At 44.2% G+C, this 24,614-nt stretch overlaps 1 protein-coding gene across 5 annotated transcripts; it reads left to right on the top strand.

Moving 5' to 3' along the window:
• The first annotated feature begins 1,817 nt into the window (after positions 1 to 1,817).
• Positions 1,818 to 24,163, top strand: RGS10 (regulator of G protein signaling 10). 5 transcript variants are annotated; one of them, XR_016443487.1, is made up of 6 exons: positions 1,818 to 1,945; positions 8,120 to 8,238; positions 9,786 to 9,872; positions 18,594 to 18,737; positions 19,369 to 19,526; positions 23,513 to 23,650. XR_016443487.1 is itself a non-coding variant. In XM_090057391.1 (6 exons), exons 2-6 carry the CDS (start codon positions 3,110 to 3,112, stop codon positions 23,654 to 23,656), a joined length of 501 nt encoding a protein of 166 aa, XP_089913517.1. In that variant the 5' UTR covers positions 1,854 to 1,945; positions 2,500 to 3,109; the 3' UTR covers positions 23,657 to 24,163. The 5 variants fall into 5 exon arrangements, 2 of the variants coding, with proteins under 2 accessions (XP_089913516.1, XP_089913517.1); XR_016443488.1 differs by lacking the exon at positions 19,369 to 19,526 and adding an exon at positions 20,429 to 20,619 and having other exon boundaries at positions 23,513 to 23,647; XR_016443486.1 differs by lacking the exon at positions 23,513 to 23,650 and adding an exon at positions 20,429 to 20,449.
• The last annotated feature ends 451 nt before the right edge of the window (positions 24,164 to 24,614 follow it).

Below are 24,614 nucleotides of genomic sequence, written 5' to 3' on the forward strand. Positions count from 1 at the left end.
GGGCAGATCCCAGGGGGGATGCATTGGTGCACTTGCACCCTCCTTGAATTCCTGCTCCACCCAAAGTTTAAAACCAATTGCCCGGCAGCAGCATTTCTAGCTGGGCCGTGCTGAGGGATGACGGCAACCTCATGTGGAGTTTAGACTATGGATTGTACCCCATGGTTTGGATGGGGATGATCCTGCCTCAGGCATGGGGCTGCACTAGACGACCTCTGCAGATTTCTTCCAGCCCCACTTCTCTAGGCTCCTCTGACTCCAGGGCTCATTTTCACCTACCCCAGCAGTTCCCAATCCGTCATACATGTACCCCCAGTGGTGTGCAGACAACCTGCCAGTGTTATGCATTAACAGTTTTATTATAATTACTTCGTATGACAAAAACTTGGGTGGTACTTAAGGTTGCATCGTTTTAAATTGGGGGCGTGCAACCTGTCAGAGTCTGGGAACGAATCCCTGCAAAACCCTTCATCCCACAGGTGTTAACAACCCTCTCTTCTTTACAACGCTCTCGGCCTCACTCCGGTCACCCGGCCCTTGGCTCTCCCATGCCGCTCCTGGTATCAAACTTCCTATTCCACAGCCTGGCAGATGGATTTTGCTCTGTTTTTTCACCCACAAACCTAGATTTGTTCTGGCCTCCGAGCTGCTCCTAACACATCCAGTTTCTTTTTTGAACACGAGCATGAACAACACATGGCCCCGGAGTTGGGGGGATGGGGGGGAGCATGGCAACTGCCTGCAAGTGGCGGCGGTGGTAAGTGGGAAGTTCCTGTAGGCAGTCATGGCGGTGGCGAGCGGGGAGCTCCCGCAGGCAGTCGTGGCAGCAAGCAGGGAGCTGTTGCAGGCGGTCGTGGCAGTGGCGAGTGGGGAGCTCTTGCAGGGGGTTGTGGCAGTGGCACCAAGCCGGGAGCTCCCGCAGGCGGTGGCACGTCGGGGGCAGCCAGCGGGGAGCTCCCGCAGGCGGTGGCACATCGGGGGCAGCCAGCGGGGGGAGCTCCCGCAGGCAGTGGCACATCGGGGGCAGCCAGCGGGGGGAGCTCCCGCAGGCGGTGGCACGTCGGGGGCAGCCAGCGGGGGGAGTTCCCGCAGGCGGTGACACGTCGGGGGCAGCCGGCGGGGGGAGCTCCCGCAGGCGGTGGCACATCGGGGGCAGCCAGCGGGGGGAGCTCCCGCAGGCGGTGGCACGTCGGGGGCAGCCAGCGGGGGGAGTTCCCGCAGGCGGTGACAGGTCGGGGGCAGCCGGCGGGGGGAGCTCCCGCAGGCAGTGGCACATCGGGGGCAGCCGGCGGGGGGAGCTCCCGCAGGCGGTGACACGTCGGGGGCAGCCGGCGGGGGGAGCTCCCGCAGGCAGTGGCACGTCGGGGGCAGCCAGCGGGGGGAGCTCCCGCAGGCGGTGACACGTCGGGGGCAGCCGGCGGGGGGAGCTCCCGCAGGCAGTGGCACGTCGGGGGCAGCCGGCGGGGGGAGCTCCCGCAGGCGGTGACACGTCGGGGGCAGCCGGCGGGGGGAGCTCCCGCAGGCGGTGGCACGTCGGGGGCAGCCAGCGGGGGGAGTTCCCGCAGGCGGTGACAGGTCGGGGGCAGCCGGCGGGGGGAGCTCCCGCAGGCAGTGGCACATCGGGGGCAGCCGGGGGGGGAGCTCCCGCAGGCGGTGACAGGTCGGGGGCAGCCAGCGGGGAGCTCCCGCAGGCGGTGGCACGTCGGGGGCAGCCGGCGGGGGGAGCTCCCGCAGGCGGTGGCCGGTCGGGGGCAGCCGGGGGGGGAGCTCCCGCAGGCGGGTGGGCGCGGCGCGGGGCGGGGCCGGGCGGCCCGGCGGGGCGGGGCGGGGCGGGGCCGGCGGGCGGGCTCGGCGCACACGCGGGCGCCTCCTGGACGTGGCGGACGCGGCGCCGCGATGTTCACCCGCGCCGTGAGCCGGCTGAGCAGGAAGCGGCCGCCCTCAGGTGAGACGGGCCGGCCCCGCGCTGCCGCCGCCGGAGGAGCTTGCCGCGGAAGAGGAAGGGCCCGCGCGGGTCGCTTGTGCCGGGGCAGCCGCCTCCCGCGGGCGCGGCAGCGCGGAGTTAGCTCGGGGCCACCTCGCGCCGCCCTGCCCGTCGTGTGGTGACGGGCCGGCTGCGCCCGTTTAGTGAGGCGGACTCGGCGCTGCGGCCGGCGCGGCCCTCGCCTTTAAATTCGTGTTTAACAGCTGCCAGGACAACCCGGCTGGGGGAGGGGGACACACACGTATTTTTAATGTTTGCGTTTGCCGCGTCGCCGATAGGGATGGCCTCTACCCGTGTGGGACTGCCTCGGTGCTGTGAGGCTAATCTAAATCAGATGCCACAGGATGCATAAACTGCCCTTTTTGTGCAGTATAATCCTTCCCGTTTCAGCAGCTGTGCCTGGGAGGAAGGGGATGTCTGTCACCAGATACAGCAGCGACAAATGCTAATTCCTTTCTCACTGCCTGTTAGTGGTGGTGAAACGCAAACCAAAGGGAACCTTGCTTGATTTTCAGATCCCAAATTGACTTTGCAGAGCTGACATTTAGAAACACCGCCGTACATTTGATCTGGAAAGCGCTGAGACATCCCAAATAGGGAAGCCTACAAGGCCGTTTTTCAGACACGCTCTCAAAGGGTAGCTGCTTCTGACCGCAGGACGTCTCGCAGCAGAGTTTCTTCAGCACAGCGGGATCAGTGGCTCAGGAAAACCAACGTATCGTGTCATTCTGCGTGAAAGAATTAGGATTAAAAAAAAGAACAAGTGAAGGATCCTAACGAGCAATTTTATTTCTGCAGTGGGCAATAAGATTATGATCTTGCACAGGCATGTTAAAGGCTTGCTGCGAATAACTGAGTATGGCTTTAATAGAGTTTCATAAAGGTTGTATAGTGAATGTTTCCAGAGGTACTAGAAAAGCAGAACATCCTTTTAATTTCCTTCCTTATAGTTAAAACTGGACTTCAGTAGCCATCTGTTCTTAGAGACATTCAAAAGAGGATGTTGAGGTTTATAACATTGACATACCAAAGTGTGGAAAGGACGACCCTCTGTAGCAACAGGATTCTTTAAAACACTCCTAGAAAAAGTTGGTATATGGGACTTATTGGGTGACAATTGGATACATGGAAAGTAAGGGAATTTTTCTTCTACAGCTACATGGTAATGAACAGTTTCCCATTGTTTTATAACGGCTGGTTATTAGTTCCAGACTGGTGAGTATAACAGGGAAGGCATTCTGGTAATCCTAGGAAAATGCAATACGCTCAGAGCACTTATTTAAAAAAAAGAAGTCTATGCCAGTATTTGCAAATGTTCGGAAAGAACCAGGCCTGATTCAAAGTAAAGATTGGCAAAGGATTTCCTTAATATAGTGTCGCTATTTCGCTTCAACTGTGGAAACAAAGCAAAACGGCTCATTATAAGATGCTATCCAGGTACATGTGTGACTGATAAGCTGGTGATGGATCTTTTGTTAGTAAGTTTGCAAAACGGAAGGAAAAAAAACCCAAGAAAAGGTTTAAAATAGGTGATTGCTTTAATAAGGTTCAGTAATGTGCATGGGTTTGTGCTGTTTTGCATGTTGCCATAAAGCACAACGTAGGAAAGGCTTCTTACATGTGTAGATAGTCACCGTGCTTTTCTTTTAAGTGTCTGTCTAATTTAAGCACACCCGTTTTTAACGAATGTCATTACGACTTTTTCTTCTTAGTCATTTAGGCACGCTTGAAAATCCCACCTGATTCATTGAATCATGTTCTCATCCTTATTTTTGGAAATATTGAATGTGCATTTCTACTATTTGATGCCTTTCTATCTTTTCTGTCTGTCATTGTCCTTTTAAAATAATGCCCAGAGGTATGAGTTGTTACTTTCTAATGAATGTCTCTGATAAGAAGTTTGCCTGAGTACAGGATATTTGGGGATAAAAGGTGATTGGAAGGTCCCTTTCTGACGATTTCATTTGACTTGTTAGATATTTCAGTTACTAAAATTTCATGTAGCTGTTGTTTATATATGAATCAGACATGACTGATTCAGTGGAACCGCTTATTTGTAAAATGTGAATCTGTGTTGCTTTAGACCCTGACTGTTATATCTGATAATTAGAAACTTCTTAAATATTGCATATGCCTTTTTATTTATGCAATATTATTGTGTATAGACTAGTAGAGTTTGAATAGGATTCCTCCCTGATATAATGCTGTAATTACCATAACTGCCTAATCTTTAGCTCTGTATAAACCTCTGGCTGTTGCATGTAATATAAGCAATTGTATTGTATAGTCAGGGAAATTTCGCTCTAGTAAAGTCTGTACAACTGCATCTTGCATACATATGTGTTTGTTTCCTAGTTTAGCTAAAGAGAGAGTTTTGCGCCAAGGCAAGAAGAATGCACATTTTTATCTATTACTTGTTCAGAAGTAAAAGGCTGCTTTTCTGTACTGCCTGTATTAGTGCATATAATTTTCTGTGCTTAAAAAAAGCAGCTTATCCCATTTGGTTTGGATAACAGGTATTGGTGGTATTAAGCTCACAGTTTCTAGGTATAAACTGCAGAGCAGCTTATTGCAAGGCATCCAAGGAAATAAAATTATCTTTATAAATGATGATAAACAGAGGGATAAATAAGGTTTAGCAAGGATGAATCATATAATAAAACACACTGTGCCATTATGTTCTAAAAATAACTTATTCAAAAGATTTGTATATAGCTTCTGCTGAAGTGGAAGTATGACTTTTTTTTCTCAAGACATTTGTGAGCTCAGTTGAACTTTACTGGGCAAGGTCTGCACTAAACCTTTTGCCCATTTAAAGACAAAAAGAAGTATTCTGTGTGGCGCACAGCCTGCTAGATCAAATGGATTTAAGCGATTGTGTGTATGTAAAGATGAGAGCTCTGATCCTATTGGTGGCAATTCTTATATCGGAAAAATGTTTGTGATTGCCAGTTTATTGAGCTAGGGGGAACACATTACATTTCTGTATAAGGAAACTCGAATGTAATTCTGATATCAGTAGAAATGTTCAGGGCCTGTCTCCTTTCTGCTTTGTACCTTGTGCAGCCTTGTACAATTGTGCAGAAGAGGGGAATTATTTTTGTGTCTCTTACGGACATTTCTGAAGACCACCTGAAAATGGAGTGTTGTTAGGTTCAGCTCAGTATTGATGTAGGATATATTTACACTGCTGTGCCTGTCCTTGAGATGGCTTCAAACTGGGTAGCTTGGTCCTGGTGATAGTAGTCTAGCACAGGACTCAGCCTAACGTCACTTAATACCGCAGCTCTGCGGGGTTCTGCTCGGCAGCCGGGGCCGTGCTCCGGTCCTAGCAGGATGCTGTTCTCCCTGGACCGTTTTTTGTCCAAGTTGTATGAGCGTGCAGCCCCACCCCTGCATGCCCATTTTGGGTAATCTAGCACTGCCAGTGTTACTAGAGACTTGCAGTTCTGCTAGCACTTGAGGAGCAGGATAAGGCAGGGGAAGGGTTTTTTGTTCTCTGCTCGTTCACAGGGCCGGCAGAGTATTTGTCTGTAGTCTGAGTCTTGGAGAGATCTTAGCAAAACCAAAGCACAACTCTAGCCTAGGATTCTCATGGCAGTCAAGTTTCAACATCCTCTTTCTTACACGTGTGTATTCGTGTCTGGTGGCCACTCATCTCTCAATTTATGTGCTTCTGCCGTCCTTTTTTAAAAAAATGATGAGTAACCATCAGACGTTGCTTAAAGTTTGGCTGGGTAAAGAAAATAGAATCCAGCTCTGATCTGTTCCTTGGTAAATTATACATATAGGGGTCTGATTTTTCTGCTGCCCTGTCCTCTGTTTGAAGGAATACTATTTTGTTGTGGTGCACAGCTGCAAATAACCACGTAACATGGGAACCAGGCCCGGTCTTTGGTACAAGTGTTTGCACACTCCAGCCCTGGGTTGCAAAGGCCTAGATCCTCAAAGATACTGATTTCAATGTGAGAGTTAGGTGGGTAGGTACTTTTGAGGAGGTGCTTTACCAACATTTGTCAGGCTACACAACGTTATGTTTTCTAGAAGGGGAAACTGAGTCGCACAGAAATTAAAAGGTCTTACCTTGGCATCAGAGCTACAGCACCCTAAACTTTCTGATTCCTAAATTCTTATACTACTCCCATTAGACCATGAGTCTTCTCTGGAAAACCTCTCTTCTTTTTATTCTTACATACAATATTATAAGTCCCAGGCCCTGCCTGAAGAGCTTACAGTCTAGAGATCTAATTCTGTAGCCTCTTATGTTCAGGTTGACAGCAGCATGCATGCAGAAAAAGTTGTAGAAGTGGGATCGTAATCAGTTCTAACCTAAGGAGAGACCATAGGAAGCAATGGACAGACGCTGTTTACACAAAGCATAGTCATGGGCTTGCTTGTGTTTTATAGTGCATGCACAGTGGGTGGTCCAATTGTTTGGCCATTTAAAAATATTTGCATCTTATTTCTCTTAACAGTTTACTAATTTGGAACATGAGGTTTGGTCTCCTTCCCTTAAACAATGATAGGGGGATGCAGCTGGAGTTCATCTGACCCTTTTGCAGAGTTGCATTTCTCTCATAAAGGGACACTCCTGCAATGACAACTTGTGGCGGGTGGATGAGGTTATTATCTTTTCAGAACAAGACATCCTTTTGATAATTATCAAATCAAATTTGTCCATAGACCTCCAGCAGGCTACAGGCACTTAGCTAAGTAGGCTTTTCTGCAGGTTTTGGCTCCTGGCATCTATCGTTCTAGCCATCTGCTGGTGTTTGAGGGCTTTACAAGGTTACTCTATGCCATGCATTATTTTTTTTAGACATCTGCTCTGCTTTTGACTCTGTGCTTGAGGAAGAGCCCTGAGTAGAATCCAAATATATATTGAAGAATCCACATTTCTGAACACTGCTTATTCGGGTGAAACAAAGGGTTTAGTAGAACAAACACATCAATCTGGTATGAATGAAAGGCCAAACTACAGACAGAATACAGGCCTAATCCTGTTCATTTTATTTTCATGACTGATCCCACTGAAGGGCAGCAGGTTACTTAAGTGAAAATCACTTTCACCCAAAAGCTTTCCTGTCGTCCCTAGCAGGCTTGCTCTTTAGAGATGTAGCTTCCAACCCATCTGTATATATTCAGATACTTTTATTAAAGGTTTTACTGATTACAGTGGAGAGTTTTGGCTGTACAAAGAATGTGTAATCGGCCTCACAGCTGTATTAATGTCCAGTGATCTAAAACAGTGTTTCAGGCCTCATCCTGCACGGCTAAGGCTCCCAAAGACTTGACTGAGGGTTTTGGGTGTGCAGCAAGGGAAGTTGCTTTGTGTTTATTTAAAGCTCTTCGGGTCAGCAGTAATGTGCTTGGACTCCTCTCAAGCCGGGAATTGGTCGCCAGCAAATCTGGCCTTGGCAGCCGGTGGTTTAATAAACTCATCCCTTGGCGCAAGACAGTCAGTTATGCATTCAGCATTTATGCAGGCTCTTTCTGCCCTGCAGACTCTGTAACATCTGTGAGAGCTCTGGCTAGCAGAGAAGTCCTGGACAGGATCCTGTGCTCCTCATTCAGGCAAAACCCCAGCTGACTTAAGACCAAAAGCATCATCAGCCAACGGCGTTTGTGCTTGGAGACTACACCAGCAGACCTCCCAGTCACATGGCTTGATTTTTAGGGGTCGTCTTCTGCTAAACAAAGGATCACTTTTCTTTCTCCCTCCACTTCCCCCACTCACCTTGGAGAGTGCTCATTTATAAAGGAAATCTCTACAAGGTGGCTTACCAAGACTGGTTTCACACCATCGGCATGGGTGATCTAAAACACCCAGTGATTTTGACCATGCCAGAAGCCACCATGCAGCGCTCTTACAGCTGAGGCCCGCATAGTTGTGCTCCACATCCATAAGACAAATGGATCCATTGAAAATGATGGTAGTAGCCACTTGGAGTTTTGTTGCTGTAAAGCAACTGTGACATTTCTTGAAGAAGATACTGAATTTCAGAAGCCCTGTTTGTTTTCAGTTTTACGTCCGTTTTTAGAAAAGCAGGTACAATTTAAGAGTGCTATGAACGGTAAGGAAAAAAATGCAGTGCTAACCTTTTCTTACTAATTTTTGGTATGTTTCTTTTTCAGAGATAAATGACAATGATGCCAACCCAAGCAGCAGCCACCAGGCCCTAAAAGGAACCGCCAGATGGGCTGTGTCACTGGAGAACCTCCTAGAGGACCCAGAAGGAGTTAAACGATTTAGGGTTGTTATCTTGGCTCCTAGCATTTGCATAAACTTTAACCTGTGCTTGAGGCTTTATGTGTATCTGTATTAAAAAAGCACCATACCAATGGCAGGAGGGTGTTTATTTTTATATGACCGGATTTGTGAACTGACAGAGATGGCAGAATAGTTGAATTAGGGTCATTTGCTGGGCTTCTCTGGGGGTGTCCTCTGCCTGCTAGTTTTTTGAGTTACATTCTCAGGTTGCAGGAATAATAATTTGTTGGACCTTTGTCTGCCATTTGTTTTCTGGTTATAATGTCAGAAGGTCGAAGGATGGAAACGTAACAGTGGGCTAAATACCAGGGCAGAAAGAAGCCTGATCTTCTAAAAAAATGTAATGCAGCATTCATTCTTGGTGCCTGATTCTGCAGCATGTATTCTTGCATGTTGTCCTTATTCAGGTGAAGAGTCCCACTGATTGCTGTGGAGCTTAAGTAACTTGGTAAGACATAGCCTCTGCACTGGGGCTGTTGAGCTGACCAGGGCCCCCTTAGGGCGTTCCACACATTCAATTCCTGCACTATGCAGATGAGCCACAAAGATATTCCACATTTTAGATATTCCATTTTATGTGGCATACCTTTGTGGTGGTGCCATAAATTGGCTGAATGGGTGGCATGTTGCTTATTTATGGCACAATTAACATGTTAGTTGTAGCATAAATATCATGCTTTGATATTTGAGCCCCAGGTGGGAGCAGCAGTCTGCCCATACAGATCATCATAGAGATCCGGCACGTACGTAAGGGTGACATGTTAGGTCTTGATCTTGCAAACCCTTTTTGCCAGTACACGGTGAGATTATTTGCCTAAATAAGAAGAAGGAAATCTTGCTTAAGTAAAGATTTTCAGAACCTAGTCCTTAGATCGAGAAGAAATTATTGATGAAACAACTCGATTGCCTAGCACTTATTGGACACTTAAAAATTAGAATTACTGATACCAGCATATAATGCTATGCGTCTTTATTTCTTTTACATTGGAAGATGAAAATTGCATATGTCAAAACTATAAATATTGTTGCTTTTATACACAATTTTAATATATCTTTTTCTGTTTTAAAATATGAATGTATTCTGTTTAAACACTGTCTAGGGAATTTAAATACATCTTATGCTGTAATTTACATTAAGTGAATTTATTGTCACTGACAGTCATTTAGAAACACTTCAATTTTTAGATTTTTGGTTGTTAAAGAAAGTTGTACTGAAAGTATACAGGAATGAGAAGTAATCTGTGAAGCTCATTAAAACATCTTTTTACTTCCTACTAAAAAGTGCATGTATTTTTTTGAATAACGCTTTTAAATTGCTTGAGTACTTTAGTAGTTATAAATGTATTCTTTATATTACCTACTGATATAACTTACTGGTAAGCCTAGCTAAAGTGTTACATTTTAAAGCACTATTGCTTGCTTATATTCCAGCAACATTTAGGTGATACCAACCCCAAATAGGGGAAAAGCAGGAAGGGAAACAAACATTTGACATTAAGTCTAACATTTTGCCTGTTTTTCCTTCTCCAGGAATTTTTAAAGAAAGAATTTAGTGAAGAGAACGTTTTGTTCTGGTTAGCATGTGAAGAATTTAAGAAAACACAAGATAAGAAACAGGTATGTCCCTCAAAATAACTTTACCTGTCAAAAAAGATCTCATAGCAGCCTAAGAGAATCTGACAGTTCTTCTACCTAGTTATTCAGCTGGATTTCAGGAAGAGGCAAGTAAATATATTGAACAAGTGGATACATAACTCATTGTAACGAGAGCGGTTTATAAACCAGAATTATTGTTACAAAACATTTTTTTCCCATCCAAATGAGAACAAAACAAAAACTGAAAATACCAAATTTCATGTTGAAATTCCAAAAACTTGTGATCTGCAGCTACAGAAATGTTTTGTTTCAATAATGATGAATCAGTTCTGTTTAGATAAAGTAAAAAAGATGTTTTTGAATGTTGAAACATTGTAACGATTATACGTGTACTATTATTATACAAATATAGGAAAATATAAACCTCAGTAACTTCATATAATGCAAATGCTAAAAAAGTTTGAGAGTTGAAATGAGATGCTTGTTCTCATATCGAAGTTAAATTATCTGACATCAGTGTGAAACAAGAAACTTGAAATGATTCACCTTAGACACTTTCCTGTTAAGAAGTTTCCTTGAAGTTGACATGTTGATATGTTTCTGCACTGTAGCTTTCACTTAGATTTCAATGAGAGATTTTTTGATGAGTTCTGATCAAAACTGCCTCTACTGCATAGGTCCCACTCTTGCAGGATTCACATGGACGTAGGGCTTGCAGGTTTAGGAAAGGATGATGCTGATGCTGTGGCGTTCACGCCCAATTTCTATTCGTTACTCTTGAGAATATTTTGACAGTTGACACTTCAAGTTTGGTTAAGGGAATTCCAAAGAGTTGGGTGCCAGATTCCTACCGAATTTCAGTGCCAATGGGCGTTAGTGTCTAACTTCTTTAAGCCCCTTTGAAAATCCCACGTTTACAATTTTCCTGTGTACACTATGGGCATTTTTATATATGCTCTGGGGGTGGGGGGGAGGGGGAGCCTTTAATTAGAGCAGCTCCAAAAGCCTCTCTAATTAAAGTGCCTGGAGCATCTTGTGTATCAGTGTCCCTGCTCTTCAAAATGGCAGCAGGGGTGCTTTTATCTATAGCTCGTCCAACGAACTTTAGTTAAAGCGCCCCCACTGCCATTTTGAAGTGTGGGGATGCTGAAACACAAGATGCAGAGACTGGGTGGAGTACGCTAATTAGCACACTCCAGCAGACTCGATTAATCACGTCTGCTCTGATGCACGGTATTTACAGTGCATTGGTGCAGCCTCCCAGCACATGTACGAGCACCCTGAAAGCTAAATTTTGGCTTTGTTGGTGGCAGAGCACTTAGGGAGGAGGGATATGCAGATATAGAGTGCAATTGGTAGTAAGTATTCTGATGGCTACAAGGAGATTAGAGTGGGGTCTAGTCATATCCCTAGCCTCCAGGCCATATCTTTTGGGAGCATAAAATTATCAAGTATTAGAGGGTGTATTCTAGATATTGGTGACAGAGCTTTCACAATGGCTGGACCTAGAGTATACCATTCACTTCAAAAGACAGCAGTGGGGTCCAACAAGCTGGTCAAAAATTATTGGTCAAAATGGCAGTTTTCAATAAGACAATCCTTTTTTTGGTGGTAAATGCCTGTTTTCAATTAATATTTTGGATTTTATCTACCCAAAATCCAAAACAGTTCAGTTAAGAAACAAACGACTTCAGATGTTAGCACACCCGTGCATGCACATGCACATGCACACACGGTATATATATTTGGTATTTGATTTCTAGAAGAAAAATCTTAAGGGACGGAAATTCATTGTTCTGCTCCAGATCTCAGCATGCTTAGAACTGCATGGGCTCTGTGTCCTTTGGCTTGGCTTCCTCCCAGTAAGGTCCATGCAACCAAACATGGATGCATACATACTCCAACACAGAAATGACCAACTGGGCTATTTTACCTCTTCAAGAGGGGCAGGGAGAGGTAGTTACAAGCATCTTAAATACATGGGAGGTGCTCAGTTACTATCATGATGCCAGTACAAGAGAGAAACTAGCCCCTTGGTATTACAAATCAGTCCTGGAAGCAATTCAACTCTTTTAACACAGGGTGCAAACAGAAGTTACATTTGTCACATGATTGGCCCTTTGAAAGCACTCTGCAGCCATGCCCAGCTGTAGAACACTTTAAAGGTCCCTGATTATGTGACAAATTAACCCCCACTGTATGAGGGTTCAAATGAAGGTGTTCCAAAGCAAAGCACCTTTTGTTAACTCGTGTCTGCTCTGGCAGCTGGGCTGCTGCAGCTCAGCCTTGCCCCAGTGCTGTCTGCACAATGGGAAGGGGAGAAGAAGGAGCTTGGGCTGGAGTTTGCGCAGCCTGCATAGCAGGGGGTGGATTGGAGTCCCCCCTGAGGCAGGAAGGGGGACTCCAACTCCAGCGCAGGCTAGGCAAATCCCTCTTTCCGCCCCCTCCCCCATCATGCATAGAGCATTGGAACTGGGAGGGGAAGGCAGGGCTAGGGGAGAGACGCTGCAGACACACAGCTCCTCGGCTGGATCAACTCCAAATTGGAGCTCAATTCCCCACCCTTCTGACCCAACAGCTAATGTCTGGGTCGGGAGGATTGGTCTAACTCATGGTGCTTTCTGTGAAGTGCCACGAATTAGACTGGGGAGCTGCATGTCTGTCAGCACCCACAGAGTACTACTGTGCACAATATCATCTGGCTACTACTATGTGTAAAAAGTAGAGTGTGGTGTCAAGAAATGCTTACTCTCTTCCTCCTCTTTCAAGAGCATTTGGTTTCTGCACTGAGGGATGTGGATCTGGTATTAGAGCTGGTTACCAAATGGGAAGCATCTTTTGCTTCATGTAGGCCAAATGTGCCTGGATAGATTACAGTGGCCATTCCTAGGAGCTAGGAAACTCTGTTTCTTAAACAGGCACCACATTGGATTCTAAAATGGAATTGGAAATGAGAAGTCCTCATGTAGGATTTCATATTTCAATGTGCAATAATAACCTCCTTGTCCTTTATTAAATACTGTAATCGGAGTACTTTTACCTTTACATTGCTATTTTGGGATTGTGTACCCATATACAGGAAATGATGAACATGTGTAAAGATACTGATGCAATGATTCCTCAGATGGATTGCCATGCTGAATGGACAGTGATTAACTGGTTTCCATTTAGCTTCAATTTTTTAGTACTAATCATTAGGTACTATATTCAGTCAATTGTCTAATACTAGCAAAGCTTCAGGAAACTAGCAGAACAGCATATACTTCACAATACATTATGGATTTGCAAGAAGCTTTTACAGCTCTGACTTTTATACAGCATGGCTTTATTTTAGAGTTTTCTACAGGATTAAACAGGAATGTTAAAAATGGAAAATCATTTTCTACAGTTCTTATAATAGCATGGAACTCCTGAAAATGACTTCTGCAGCAATTCTCTGTAATACGATGGTGATGTAGTTAATTTGTCTGTGGTGCTAACAAAGGACCATATTCCGAATACAGCTTTTATAATCCTCTTTTCATTGTAACTGCATTGATAGGATGTTTAAATTCTGAACTGGATTTAACAACAGAACTAAAAATTGTATCTGAGCTTTCGGTCACATAGTTGTTGTCCAGTATGGCCTCCCCTGTAGACCAAGGAATCCAAGCCACATTTGAGGAAGTGATCAGCCTTACTGTTACTGCTGCCCTCAGCTGACTCACGGGTGACGGGGGGCTCTAGAGCCACTCCTGAACTACTCCAGCCAAAGAGAGCTCAGCTGAGGACAGTGGCAGCAGCAGTCAGATTCCTCCTCCCTGCTCCATTGCCCCAAGTGTTCTCTGCTAGGCTCTGGGGGTACCACCTTTGCAGTTCAAGTTGCTGCTCCTGTGCCTCCTTTACAAAATCCTGGATCCTCATAATCTTACGTTGTTTTATTTAAACTATTCGAGCATTGTATATGGGCCCAAGTGGGTTTAGTGCTTTTTTGCAGCTAGCACTGGAATGCTTCTGTTATATCTAGCACAGGGAAGAGGAGTATCATACAGCAAACATGGCTGGTTACTTTATTGTTCTGAGCAGGACCCAGACAGAAGGCAAAATGCTGCCTGAGGAAGCTCACAAAGTTACAGCATGTAAAGGAACAGTACCACATGTAGTTATAGCAAAAAAACAATACAACGCAGTTTCGTGATACTTATGATTATGGCCTCTTGTGTTGACCAGTAGTATATTGCTTGGTTTTCATGAGGCCTGCATAGTGTCAGGATGACAATTTCTGTGTTTGTAAAATGCTCTAAAATGTTCCTGTTCTTGGCAGTAGTGTAACGACGCAGCTGGGCACCTGGGGCATGGGAAATCACATAGCAGCGATTTCCAGTTGCCACGTTGCATCCAGTGTGATCACAATTGCAGTCATGCAGCTCCCAGCAGCAGCTATTTTTTTTATCTACCTCCCAAGGAAGCAACCAGGGCACTTGCCCCAGTTGCCCCTCCCTAGTTATGTCAGTGGTGCTCAGTCACTAATAAGCAGAGGTGCAACCATAAGGACAGGCTGTCTTTACCTCTTTGGAAGTCCCCTCTAGCTGAACTGAAGACTCACGCAGTTTCACTCCTGGTACAGCTTCCCCATTGAGTCTGTCTCTTTACAGTCACACTTCTTTTAATTAGCTAAAGCTATTTGTTCGGAGGAAGTACTATATAAGTGCTAAGTAGTATTCTTGGCTATAATTATCAGCATTTTCAGCAGCCAGCTTCCACACTACTCAACAGGTTCAAGAAGTCAAAAACAACAACAAGCCCTAGCAGTAGTCTACTACACCTCTCCTAGTACCGTAGACATTTTGCAAAATAAAACTTTAAGTATCTCCTTAAACTAGGAAGCTTCTCTGTTCCCCTTGACCCCAGTAGGTTAAATAGTACAGAAAGTATTTTTTTTATGATCAACCTCTAAAACTTAAGTTAAAAACAAAATGAGCAAATGTATGAACCAAGTATGACTTTTAGTGGGTCTCAAAGGAAGTGATATCAGTTTTATATTTGTAGTAGTCAGCTCTGCTGTCACCCATATGGTCCTCAGAATTATGATTCTTACTTAATTAGATCTTTTTTGAGTTAAACATAGTCTTGAACATTTTATTAGAATTAGCTGTGGGCATTTCCTTTTTATATGCTTTTAAAGTAAGTAAACAGTGATTGCATCTACATGAGATGCCTAACTGTGCATTAGACTAACCCAATGCACAGTAAAGCATCATTGTCTAGACATGTGCAGCAATTAGTGCACTATATATTAGTCTAATGCTGTTTTCTAGTACCTATAGATAAGGGTACTAGAAAAGTGGCACATTTACTAATGTGCCATACCATGCGTGTAGATGATGACCACAAGCAAATTGCTCCCAGTCAGCCTAGGCAGCTCTCCCAGCCACATGGAAATGGCGGTGGGGGAGGGGGGCGGATCCTGGACAGTGTGCCCCCCACACCTCCCCCAGAGCTCAGGGCTAAGCCTCCATTCCCTCTGCCAGCCCAGGGTTGGTACCTGGGGGAACCTGGAGCTCCCCGTGGCCACTGCAGAGGAGGAAGAGCAGAGCAGGAGCTGCCTTGTATTTGGCTACTCCTGACAGGATCAGATTGCTCCTGATGGGGGTGCATGTGTAGATGCATACCAGGGAGCACTTTAAAGAGCCTGAATGTTCTGTATAGAAAATTCAGGCCCATTAATGCATGTGTGGACGTGCCCAGTATGTCACTTTGTGTTGCCTCACAATGTTAAAATATTCCTTTCCTTCCAAAATAAACACAGATAGGAAATAATAACTGTTCATCAATGTGTGATCCTTTTCAACCACTAGAAACATTTAGCAGTATTTCAGTAAAAAAAAAAATCCCCTCTCTGGAATGTACTTTTATAGCACCTTCATTTGACAGCACAGATTTTGTGTACAGTATTCAGGTATTTCTACTGTCACGTCAAGTGTAAAATGTGACAATAGTTACAAACCGAGCTTAGCAGTACAGCATGCACAATTGTTAACCACCAAAGTTTGGCATCTGATGAGCATCTGGGACTCCTATTCTCCTCACTTGGGAACATATATGCTTGAGAACTGAATTTGACCATAGGAAAGGAAATGAAGAAGATAGCGTGTCCAAGTGAAACAGTGAGGGAGATTTCTGTAGACAAAACTCTATTGTATCCAAACTGGAACCTAGCCAGAGGTCTGGGGTCTAACATACATCTGCTAGTGAAAAGTGCTGTTAGATTTTTTTACTGACCACCTGCGAGTAAGATCTTGGTTTTAAGTCTTTAAGACAACCTATGCAGTCATATTGTCTCCTTTATCATGATGCTTAGGTATTGGTTCAGTGCTGACACAGAAAAAAAAAGAGTGCTGTCTACTCAATCACTGACATTGCTTCTTTCCTTCCTGCTCATCCCTGGATTATTTTTTGCGGGTCTCTGAAGGCAACTACTGGTACTGTTGATGTGACATATATTCCCTTCCCCTATAGTTTGGACAAAGCTATACTGACTGGTATACGAATTCTTTTACCAGGAGGGTTTATTCTAATTCAGAAACTGAAATTAGGTAGAGTGGTAGCCTACCTGTACAATGATATAATTATGTCTACCCCCGTATTTATTAGTGGGGTGTGAAGCGGGTTGTATTCTATTCAGATTTGGCCGCAATCAGGGGACCATGATTTGATTTGTTGATTTGGGATCACTGTCCCAATTCGATTTGGCCGAATCCGAATATGAAGATTTGATGCTGATTCAGAGAATCGGTGATTCGACCAAAGACACCTCTTTAAATATTTTTTCTGCATACCTCAGGGTACCAGGCGGCTTGTGAACACTGAGATAGTGGGGCAGATGGGGTATCCCACAGGCATGCGAAGTGTCCCCTGCGTGCTTCGTGGTGGACGTGGAAGTGGACCTGAAGTAGTTCCGGTCCACTGCTGGGTCTGCTAGGGAGCACACTGGGGGCCCCCCCTGTGCTCCTCTGGCTCAGCAATTGGCTGTGGGGGGACCAGTCCCGTGGGACACTCCATCTGCCTCACCATCTCAGCATTCATGAGCCACCTGGTACCTTGAGGTATGTACAAAAAACACTTAAAGCTGTCTATGTCTGAATCAATTTGGAGGATTCTGATTCGATTTGGAGAAATTAAAGGGTCTCCTGATTTGGAGATTTGGCTGCCGAATCAGGCTGAATCTCCGTTAAATCAAATCAGCAACCGAAACTTTGCACAATCCTAATATTTATGCTAGTGTAACTTGTCTAGTCATAGTTGGCCTGCGTGGTCTAATTGAGGAAGGGTGTTTGTGCTGAAAAGTTTGCAAAACTTTTTCCCTCTATTTAGTTGGTCTAATAAAAGATATCACATCTACCCAAAGAACCTTGCCTGCCTATTCTGAAATATAAAACAGGAAAGTGCCTGCATGATTTCTTGATGGTCACAAGAGCATCTCTCTTCAGTCCCACTTCCTATCAAAGATGTAATCCTTTGACTTGTGGTTCTGTCAGTTTTGTTCCTCATTAAATATGCAACATAGAATAGTTCTGTTACTCAGAGCTAATTATCTGTCAGTGTCTCTTGGTGTGCACTTGCTTGAAGTATGAAAAATTAAAAATTCCAGGGTGAAATTTTTAATTAAAATGGCTTTAAAAATGTATTGTCATGCTGTGCCCATTCTTCCCTTACCTGACTTCCAATCACTGGGGGCACCTATACACGTGACGGAGCTCTGCTCTGATGCGTGCTAATTAGCATGCGTTGGAACAGACTCAATTAAGTCTGCTGGAGTGTGCTAATTAATCTCTGCATCATGTGTATTCAGCATTCCTATATTTCAAAATGGCAGCAGAGCGCTTTAACTAAAGCTCATTGAATGAGCTTTAAAGTGCCCCCTCCACCATTTTGAAGTGTAGGAATGCTGAATACATATGACATTGAGGACGCTTTAATTAGAGCAGCTCTGAGCGTCCGTCCATCCCCGCTCTCCACCCTAGAGCGGGATGTAGTGACACCCTGGGAGTCTTGCATTTGATCTCAGTGGAAGCAATGGTAGTTAAAGGGCTTTGAAGTTGGAACAGTGCTGCATGAGCGCTTAGTGTTATTGCTGCTGTTGGTGATTTATGAAGAGAAGGTGACTGAAACAGAACATCTGCAGTTAGAGATAATGGGTCCGGATAAATTGTCTCAAGCTTACCACACCTAATCCATCACAGCTGACCACCGTCAGCTCCCATTGCAGTCAATGACTGCTCAGCATTTCAGAGAATTGGGCCTTTCTTCCAGCATGAACTAAATGATGTGCACATCACTGCTAGATGTAGAATGCCCTCAGAAGAAAGTGCCTCTCTAATTTTTGCTCGGCTGCTTTGCTTGTTAATTTTAACAGTATAAATTGGGAAACAAAATCCCCATCTCTGTACGAGAGAAAGATAAATCTGTACCTAAACTGAACGAATGCTAAAAAGAAGGCAGAAGTTGGGCTATTCAAATGAACCTGTTGGGGTTCGGTGCCCACATAGGATCTGGTGACTGACTCCATTAGCCTCCTTGAAAATCTCAAGAACAAATAAAATGATTAACCTGCTACACGCTGTCTTTCTTTTGATGGTATATCATTTATGAGATGGTGCCCATAGTACAGGAATTGGCCCATTATATGTCTCAGAGATGGACTTGGCTTAGATATATATTTCAGGAGCAAATATTAATTTAACCACATATGTCATTTTACAGATGCAAGAAAAAGCTAAAGAAATTTACATGACTTTCCTGTCCAGTAAAGCTTCCTCCCAAGTCAATGTTGAAGGACAGTCCCGTTTGAATGAGACAATATTGGAGACGCCTCATCCTCTAATGTTTCAAAAACTCCAGGACCAGGTAAAATTGTTACACACCGTAGAATGTCTTGTGCTGGGGTTTTGTAAGTAGTTGAATGAAGTGAGGACAGAGGGTGGAGAGAACTTAGCACTTGGATAGTTGTATAGTCTCCATCCTGCTAGAGGACACCTCTTCTCTGCTAACATTGGTATGTGGAGGATGTGCATGCAAAATATGGCGTGATGCATGCTAACCACAATTTACATAGGAGTTGACCCTTGGTTGCACACTATATCCCTACCTTTTCCACTGCAGTTGCTTTCTTGGGAAGCTGGCTAAGATTTCCTTCCTTGGTTTTCTTATTGGTAGTTGGGAACCCATCAACTGACTGATTGCATGCCATATCTTTTACTGGATCAGCTGCTGGGAGAGGAGAACAAAGCACCCTTCTTCAGGTCACATTTCTCTCCCAGCCATACAGTTGGTCTGATAAAAGATATGTACTGGATTTATCCAAATACAAAATGACCCCCCCAATAATTAGGTTCTATACACAGAAAATGTATACATTTATTGTAATTTTACATGCATGTAAATGTATTTATTTATTGCACATTTCCATTATGAAATCTAATTATTGGAAGATCATCTCAAATTCATTCTCCCTCTTATCTTTGCTCCATGCTGGCAGGCTCTGTCTCTACTGCAGCTTGGGGCACTGAGCACAGCTCAGCCCACCCTGTAGAGCAGCACAGAGCCAGCACTGCTGCTACTGGGCTGGGCCAGAGTATGTGCCATGCTCTAGACTGCAGCGAGGATGAGGACGGAGCCTGCTGGCACAGATCAAAGGTAAGAAGTGTGGCAGGGGGGAAAAACAACAAAGGGGGGAGACTTGAGGGCAGTAGGGGTTTGGGGCTGTGAGGGAGCATTGTGGGAGGTGTTGCAGAGGCAGCAAAGGGCAGGCAGCAGCTTCGGCTCTGGCCCCAACCCAGAGCTAGTTGCTCCCTGCTGCCTGATACTCGATTGTAAGGCAAAGGGCTTTTCCCCATGTTAAAAGGGGGTGAAAAACCCCTCATCTTGTGATCGAGTAAATATCATGTACGTGTGTGTGTGTGTGTGTAGCTTTACTTATACCTTCTCATATAAAAAAACCAAAAACCTTGCTTCTCTGGACCATTATGACTACATACCTGATTTCATGCCCATATTTTTCTGTACCTTCACTTGTACTAAGTCACTAGTGATGATCATTCCACTGAACTCTATCTCTGGCTTCTTTGTGGTCTCTGGAGTTTGCTTCAGGACTCTTACCCCTGCGTGGTTTCAGCAGCCCTTTGATTCAAAAAGTGACAAAAAGCACCCCCCCACCCTCACCTCCTATTTGCTGTAAGCAACAGGCCTGGACTGTCATAACTATCCCGATAGGTTTGAGAAGGGTTTGGATCTGTTCTTCTAGGGCAGATCTAGACTTTTCTAAAGCTCGAGAGGGGTCATTGATAGCTTCCCATTTCAGCTCACTGAGCAATGCAAGACTTTGGGCAAATGTTGTAGATAGTTTGGAAGTAGATGTCCTCAGTTTTTTAAAACTGCAGTAGCATAGTCAATGGAATAATGTATTCCTGCCTGCAGCTTGCCTATGAATATGGGTACTGCCACTGCATGCTTCTCAGGACTGCTGGATGTTTGCAGTTTCCTAGGTCTTGTTTTTATTAAAAACGGGGGTTTTTTGGTTAAAATTGTATTTTTAACAGAGACGCCATCAAACAGCAAAGCATCTCTCAGATATTAAATTGAATTGAGGAGCGAAAGGTTCAGCTGTCCTTCAGATGGCTGTTAGACCTTTTCACTGCTAACCTAATTTTCGTGCAAGGAAGAAAATTCTTTTCTGGAAGAATATATGTGAATTCAGTGTGAAGAGAAAGAAAGTGTCACAGTAAACCAGGTTAGTGTTCAAAGCAGGTGATTACGTAGGCATGACAATGTAACTGGAGAAAGCACAGGAGGTTTTAAATATTCTCCCCTTCAGCCAAGGCCTGGGTGAATAGATGGGAACAGTGAAGGAAGCACGTATTAAAAATGTGCACTCGATCAAGCTGTAGTAGAGTCCAATTAATGTGCTACTCAAGAATGTCTGTAAACTTTTAAAACTAAACAAGGACTTCTATGGATTGTTGGAGGTTTCCACTGTTTGGAATGAAGCTTTGGTCTGGTCCTGCTGGGAAGTCCTCTAGCAGCAATTCTGCCCTCTTGCTTCAATCCTTATTCAGTCACGAGGAGTTTTATAATTCACTCCTGAGGGAACAGTTGGTGGTTTTGCTAGCACTGTATGTATGAACTAGAAGGGGTCATAGCTTGCAAACCACAGATCAGCTTGTGAGACTTAGCTTTTTGAATACAGCTAGGCTGTGTCTGCACATTCAGTTACTGTACTCCAGAGCAAAATAATTAGGCATACCATGCTTCTCCAGAAGCCACACCTGTGTGGTGCCAGGGGGTGCTAATTAAATGGGATGGGCTAACTGGCCTAGTCAAACCCACATGTGAACAGGGCCACGCTGCTCCCAGTGTAAGAAGCAGCGCTCCTGGAAAAGGGCTGCATGTTCAAAGATACCATATGTTTACTGTGTATGCATGGCCCTGAGGATTGAAATGAGACGGTTCGTGGAGAAAGGCTATACATGAAGTTTTTTTTCCCTGTCAGCACCAGGGCTGCTGTTCACACTGGGTGAAGTGGAAGTTAAGTGGTTCCTAGAGACCTTGTGATTTTCCAACTGTTTAACCAAGGAGCTGCATCTTCTCTCTCCTAGTATATCTCTTCTCTGCAGGGCTGGTGGGGAGAGAGAGGGGATTCCCTTTCTGCACATGATTACAGCATCTCTGAAATAACATACAGTTTGCACCATTCCAGACTGGGTTTTGAGCTTAGCAGTATTTGTCTTCTCCAGAAGGTGCTTTGTGGCTACCCTGTACGAAAGAGATCTATTCATCCAAGCACTGGTCCATGAAAGTCTGATAGGCAATAGTGTGGGGGGGGCAAGTGGGACAGAAGGGAGCAAAAACTAACAAAGCCGCAGAGGCATTTTTACATCTAGTTAGATAGTACTGATCATGAAGGTCATCCCCAGATAAGAGATAACAGGAAAACTTCCATTAGGTACTTTGAGGTAGAAGCCTGTCCTCCTCTAGGACATACATCCAGCCAGCTCTCCTGGGTCAAAACCCTTTTCAGTTCACTCAGCTTTTAAATTATGACATTGAGGTTTTTAATGGTTTAAATCTGAAAACTGAGCAGCTGTTAGCCTGTGTTAGCACCTGTGTCTTTCATAAATGAACAGGATATTACAGCTCTCATGCACACATGTGCTGCTCAAGTGCCCCTTGCTTATGTTCTTTGGTAGCTCAGAAAAGCAAGGGCAGTTAGTCGTGTGTCTATCAAATAGTGAACCGCAGTTCCACTAACTCTTAGAGATGAGTCGCATAAAGCTATGGTTTCAATCAGCTGCACATGGAATTTGTAACCCTAGTTCTTGAAGCAGCTGAGAATCCAAAAATTCCTCTTGGAAGATTAGTGATTTTGGGCACTGTAAAATACAGTCAGTCACAAAGTGCGACTTAGAGAGAATACTCTGCTGAAGTTGTAGAGGGTGAGGTATGATTCTGTTTTGTCTCAGTTATGGCTTGCAGTTATAGTTTCAGTATGTTGTCTTTTCTTCCCCCCCCCACCTTTTATAGTCCAACCAAAATGCCGTCAGGGCCTAGACAACTGGGAGCAGCAGAGATCTGTTTGCTGTTGTTTTAGTAATATATAAGTGTGTTGTAGGAGTTTGCTTGGAAATAGATAGGTGGAGCAGGAGAGAAAACACCTGAGGCTGGATTTCTGCAGCAGGAAACAGAGTCCTGGAAGGAAAAAGAAAAGTGAAAAAGTGGTGGAACGAGGGAAAACAGATAGAAAATGCTTCTTTTGAAATGGCAGCTATGAAAGGAAATATTCTTATGATGTATTTTTAATATTGGCATTAGACATAGACTTCTTGGATATAGACACCTGAGGCCTCAGTATACACCTAGGATGAAATTCTGCCCCCACTCCAGGCAGTGTCAAAATTTCCATTGGCTTCAGTGGGAACAGGATTTCACCCATCGAGGAAGCAACAATGCGTGTGTGATTAGGCATTGGATGCTCTAAAGGAGGATTGGCTATGCCAGGTACTACAGTCTATGATAAAATTGTACTTTGATAGCTTGTGTGTTTGCAGTATTTATTTTAGGGGCTCTTACTAGTGTCAGTGGTCTGTGTTCATGCCCAGGCTCTGCAGTGATATTCAAGTGTGTTTACAATCAGAAAGGTAACTGCATAAAGGCCCTTTCTTTCCCCATAGCTCTCTTCTCTCTGTTCGTTCTGAGTCAGACCTTGCGCTGACGCACGACATCTTCAGTTTGTTTTATTCCCGGTGGCTCTGCAGAACCTATTCTGTTGTGGGAGGGAGCTGGGTTATGTCCTGACAATTGTTAAGTAAGTTCCAGCTGCAAAACCTTTGCTGGAGGTGCTGATGTGTGAATCTGACATTCAGATCTCAGGCTAGCTGGCAGAGCTGGCAGTCGGGTGGCATGCCGTTTGACTCTTAAACTGATCAGATTAGGAAGGGGCAGGACTGTGAAACCACTACCTGTAATACAGCTTGTTCTGCATAATCCCTTGTCAGAGTAGATCAATTCTAATGTCATGCTTTCTCATCAATATGTTTTAGTGCTGACAGAACACATCCATTTTAAAACTCTCCTACTTTCCTTCTCTCCTTTTCTATGAGTCATTGTGTTTTGTCCTTCCCCACCAGATATTCAATCTCATGAAGTATGACAGCTACAGCCGCTTCCTAAAGTCAGACATATTTCTAAAACAGAAGTCTGAGGAACAGGACGAGAATTCGTCAGAGGCTCAATCTGCAGCAAAAAGAGCATCAAGAATTTACAACACATGATCCAAAGAAGACTTTTAGGACAAGCAATGAAAAATTAACTCAACTCTCAGGAACAGTCTTTGTGTTTATAACAGTTGCATTTAAAGCTTGAAAAAGCACAACATCCTTTTAAGGGATACTTACCTTTTAAGTGGCTTGAATGACTAATTGGTTTTGCATGATAGCTAATACCAAACACCCCTGAAAAGACTGTTTCCTAAACTGCAAGTCTGGGGAATTCCTAAGTAGCATGAATTATTTTCTGCATTTCACAAGTTAAAATGCTTTCCAAAACTTGCATTTTTGTGAGGCATCACAAACGTACAACATGGAAGACAGGGTTGCTTTTGCCTTTTGATATTTTTTTACCTTTCCTGCTTATATATTTGTGAATTATTGGGAGCAGATACGGAGTAGCATTGTAAGTTACTTTCTGGATGAGTCATTCAAAGATGAGTTTACTGTTTATCATTGCAGGGCCATATGTTTTAGGGTTAATTCTAATAAAACCCAATTTCTAACCCCCCCTCCAAGATGTAAGCCTCATTTTTCAAACCTGTTTCTAGGAGAGAGACTGAAAGGCTATTTCAGTTTTGGATTTGCCTTTTTGTTGAACTAACAGGAGGGTTTCTTTAGTCAGGATTTTCATTACTGCATTTTTCTAATTTCATGACATTTCCCATAACAGACTATCAGGTGCTTTGGGAGATAGAAGCCAATAGCCAGCCAACAGAAACAGTATGTCAAACGTTTTAGGACAAATTACAGTGTTTTCATACATAGGATGAAACTATAATGAAAAAAATTAAGATGGAAAAGTATCCTTCACAATACTCAAAATGCATTAAGAAACCTGCCAGCTGCTGCCCCATTTTGGGCATTGTGACTCCAAGCAGACAGGCTCTGAGGTCTAGAGTGCATGTTTAGCACTTGAGCCAGCGAGCGTATAATTTTGAAGTCAAATCAAGTTTTGGCAAAC

Source organism: Crocodylus siamensis, chromosome 7, assembly GCF_052110815.1.
Source record: "Crocodylus siamensis isolate JL-2025a chromosome 7, ASM5211081v1, whole genome shotgun sequence".
Classification (NCBI taxonomy): domain Eukaryota; kingdom Metazoa; phylum Chordata; order Crocodylia; family Crocodylidae; genus Crocodylus; species Crocodylus siamensis.

Coding starts and splice junctions, on each gene's coding strand:
- RGS10 (XM_090057390.1), top strand. CDS start 1,897: ATGTTCACCCGCGCCGTGAGCCGGCTGAGCAGGAAGCGGCCGCCCTCA. Junction 1,946..8,119: donor CAGGAAGCGGCCGCCCTCAG/GTGAGACGGGCC, acceptor TTTCTTTTTCAG/AGATAAATGACAATGATGCC. Junction 9,873..18,593: donor AAACACAAGATAAGAAACAG/GTATGTCCCTCA, acceptor GTCATTTTACAG/ATGCAAGAAAAAGCTAAAGA.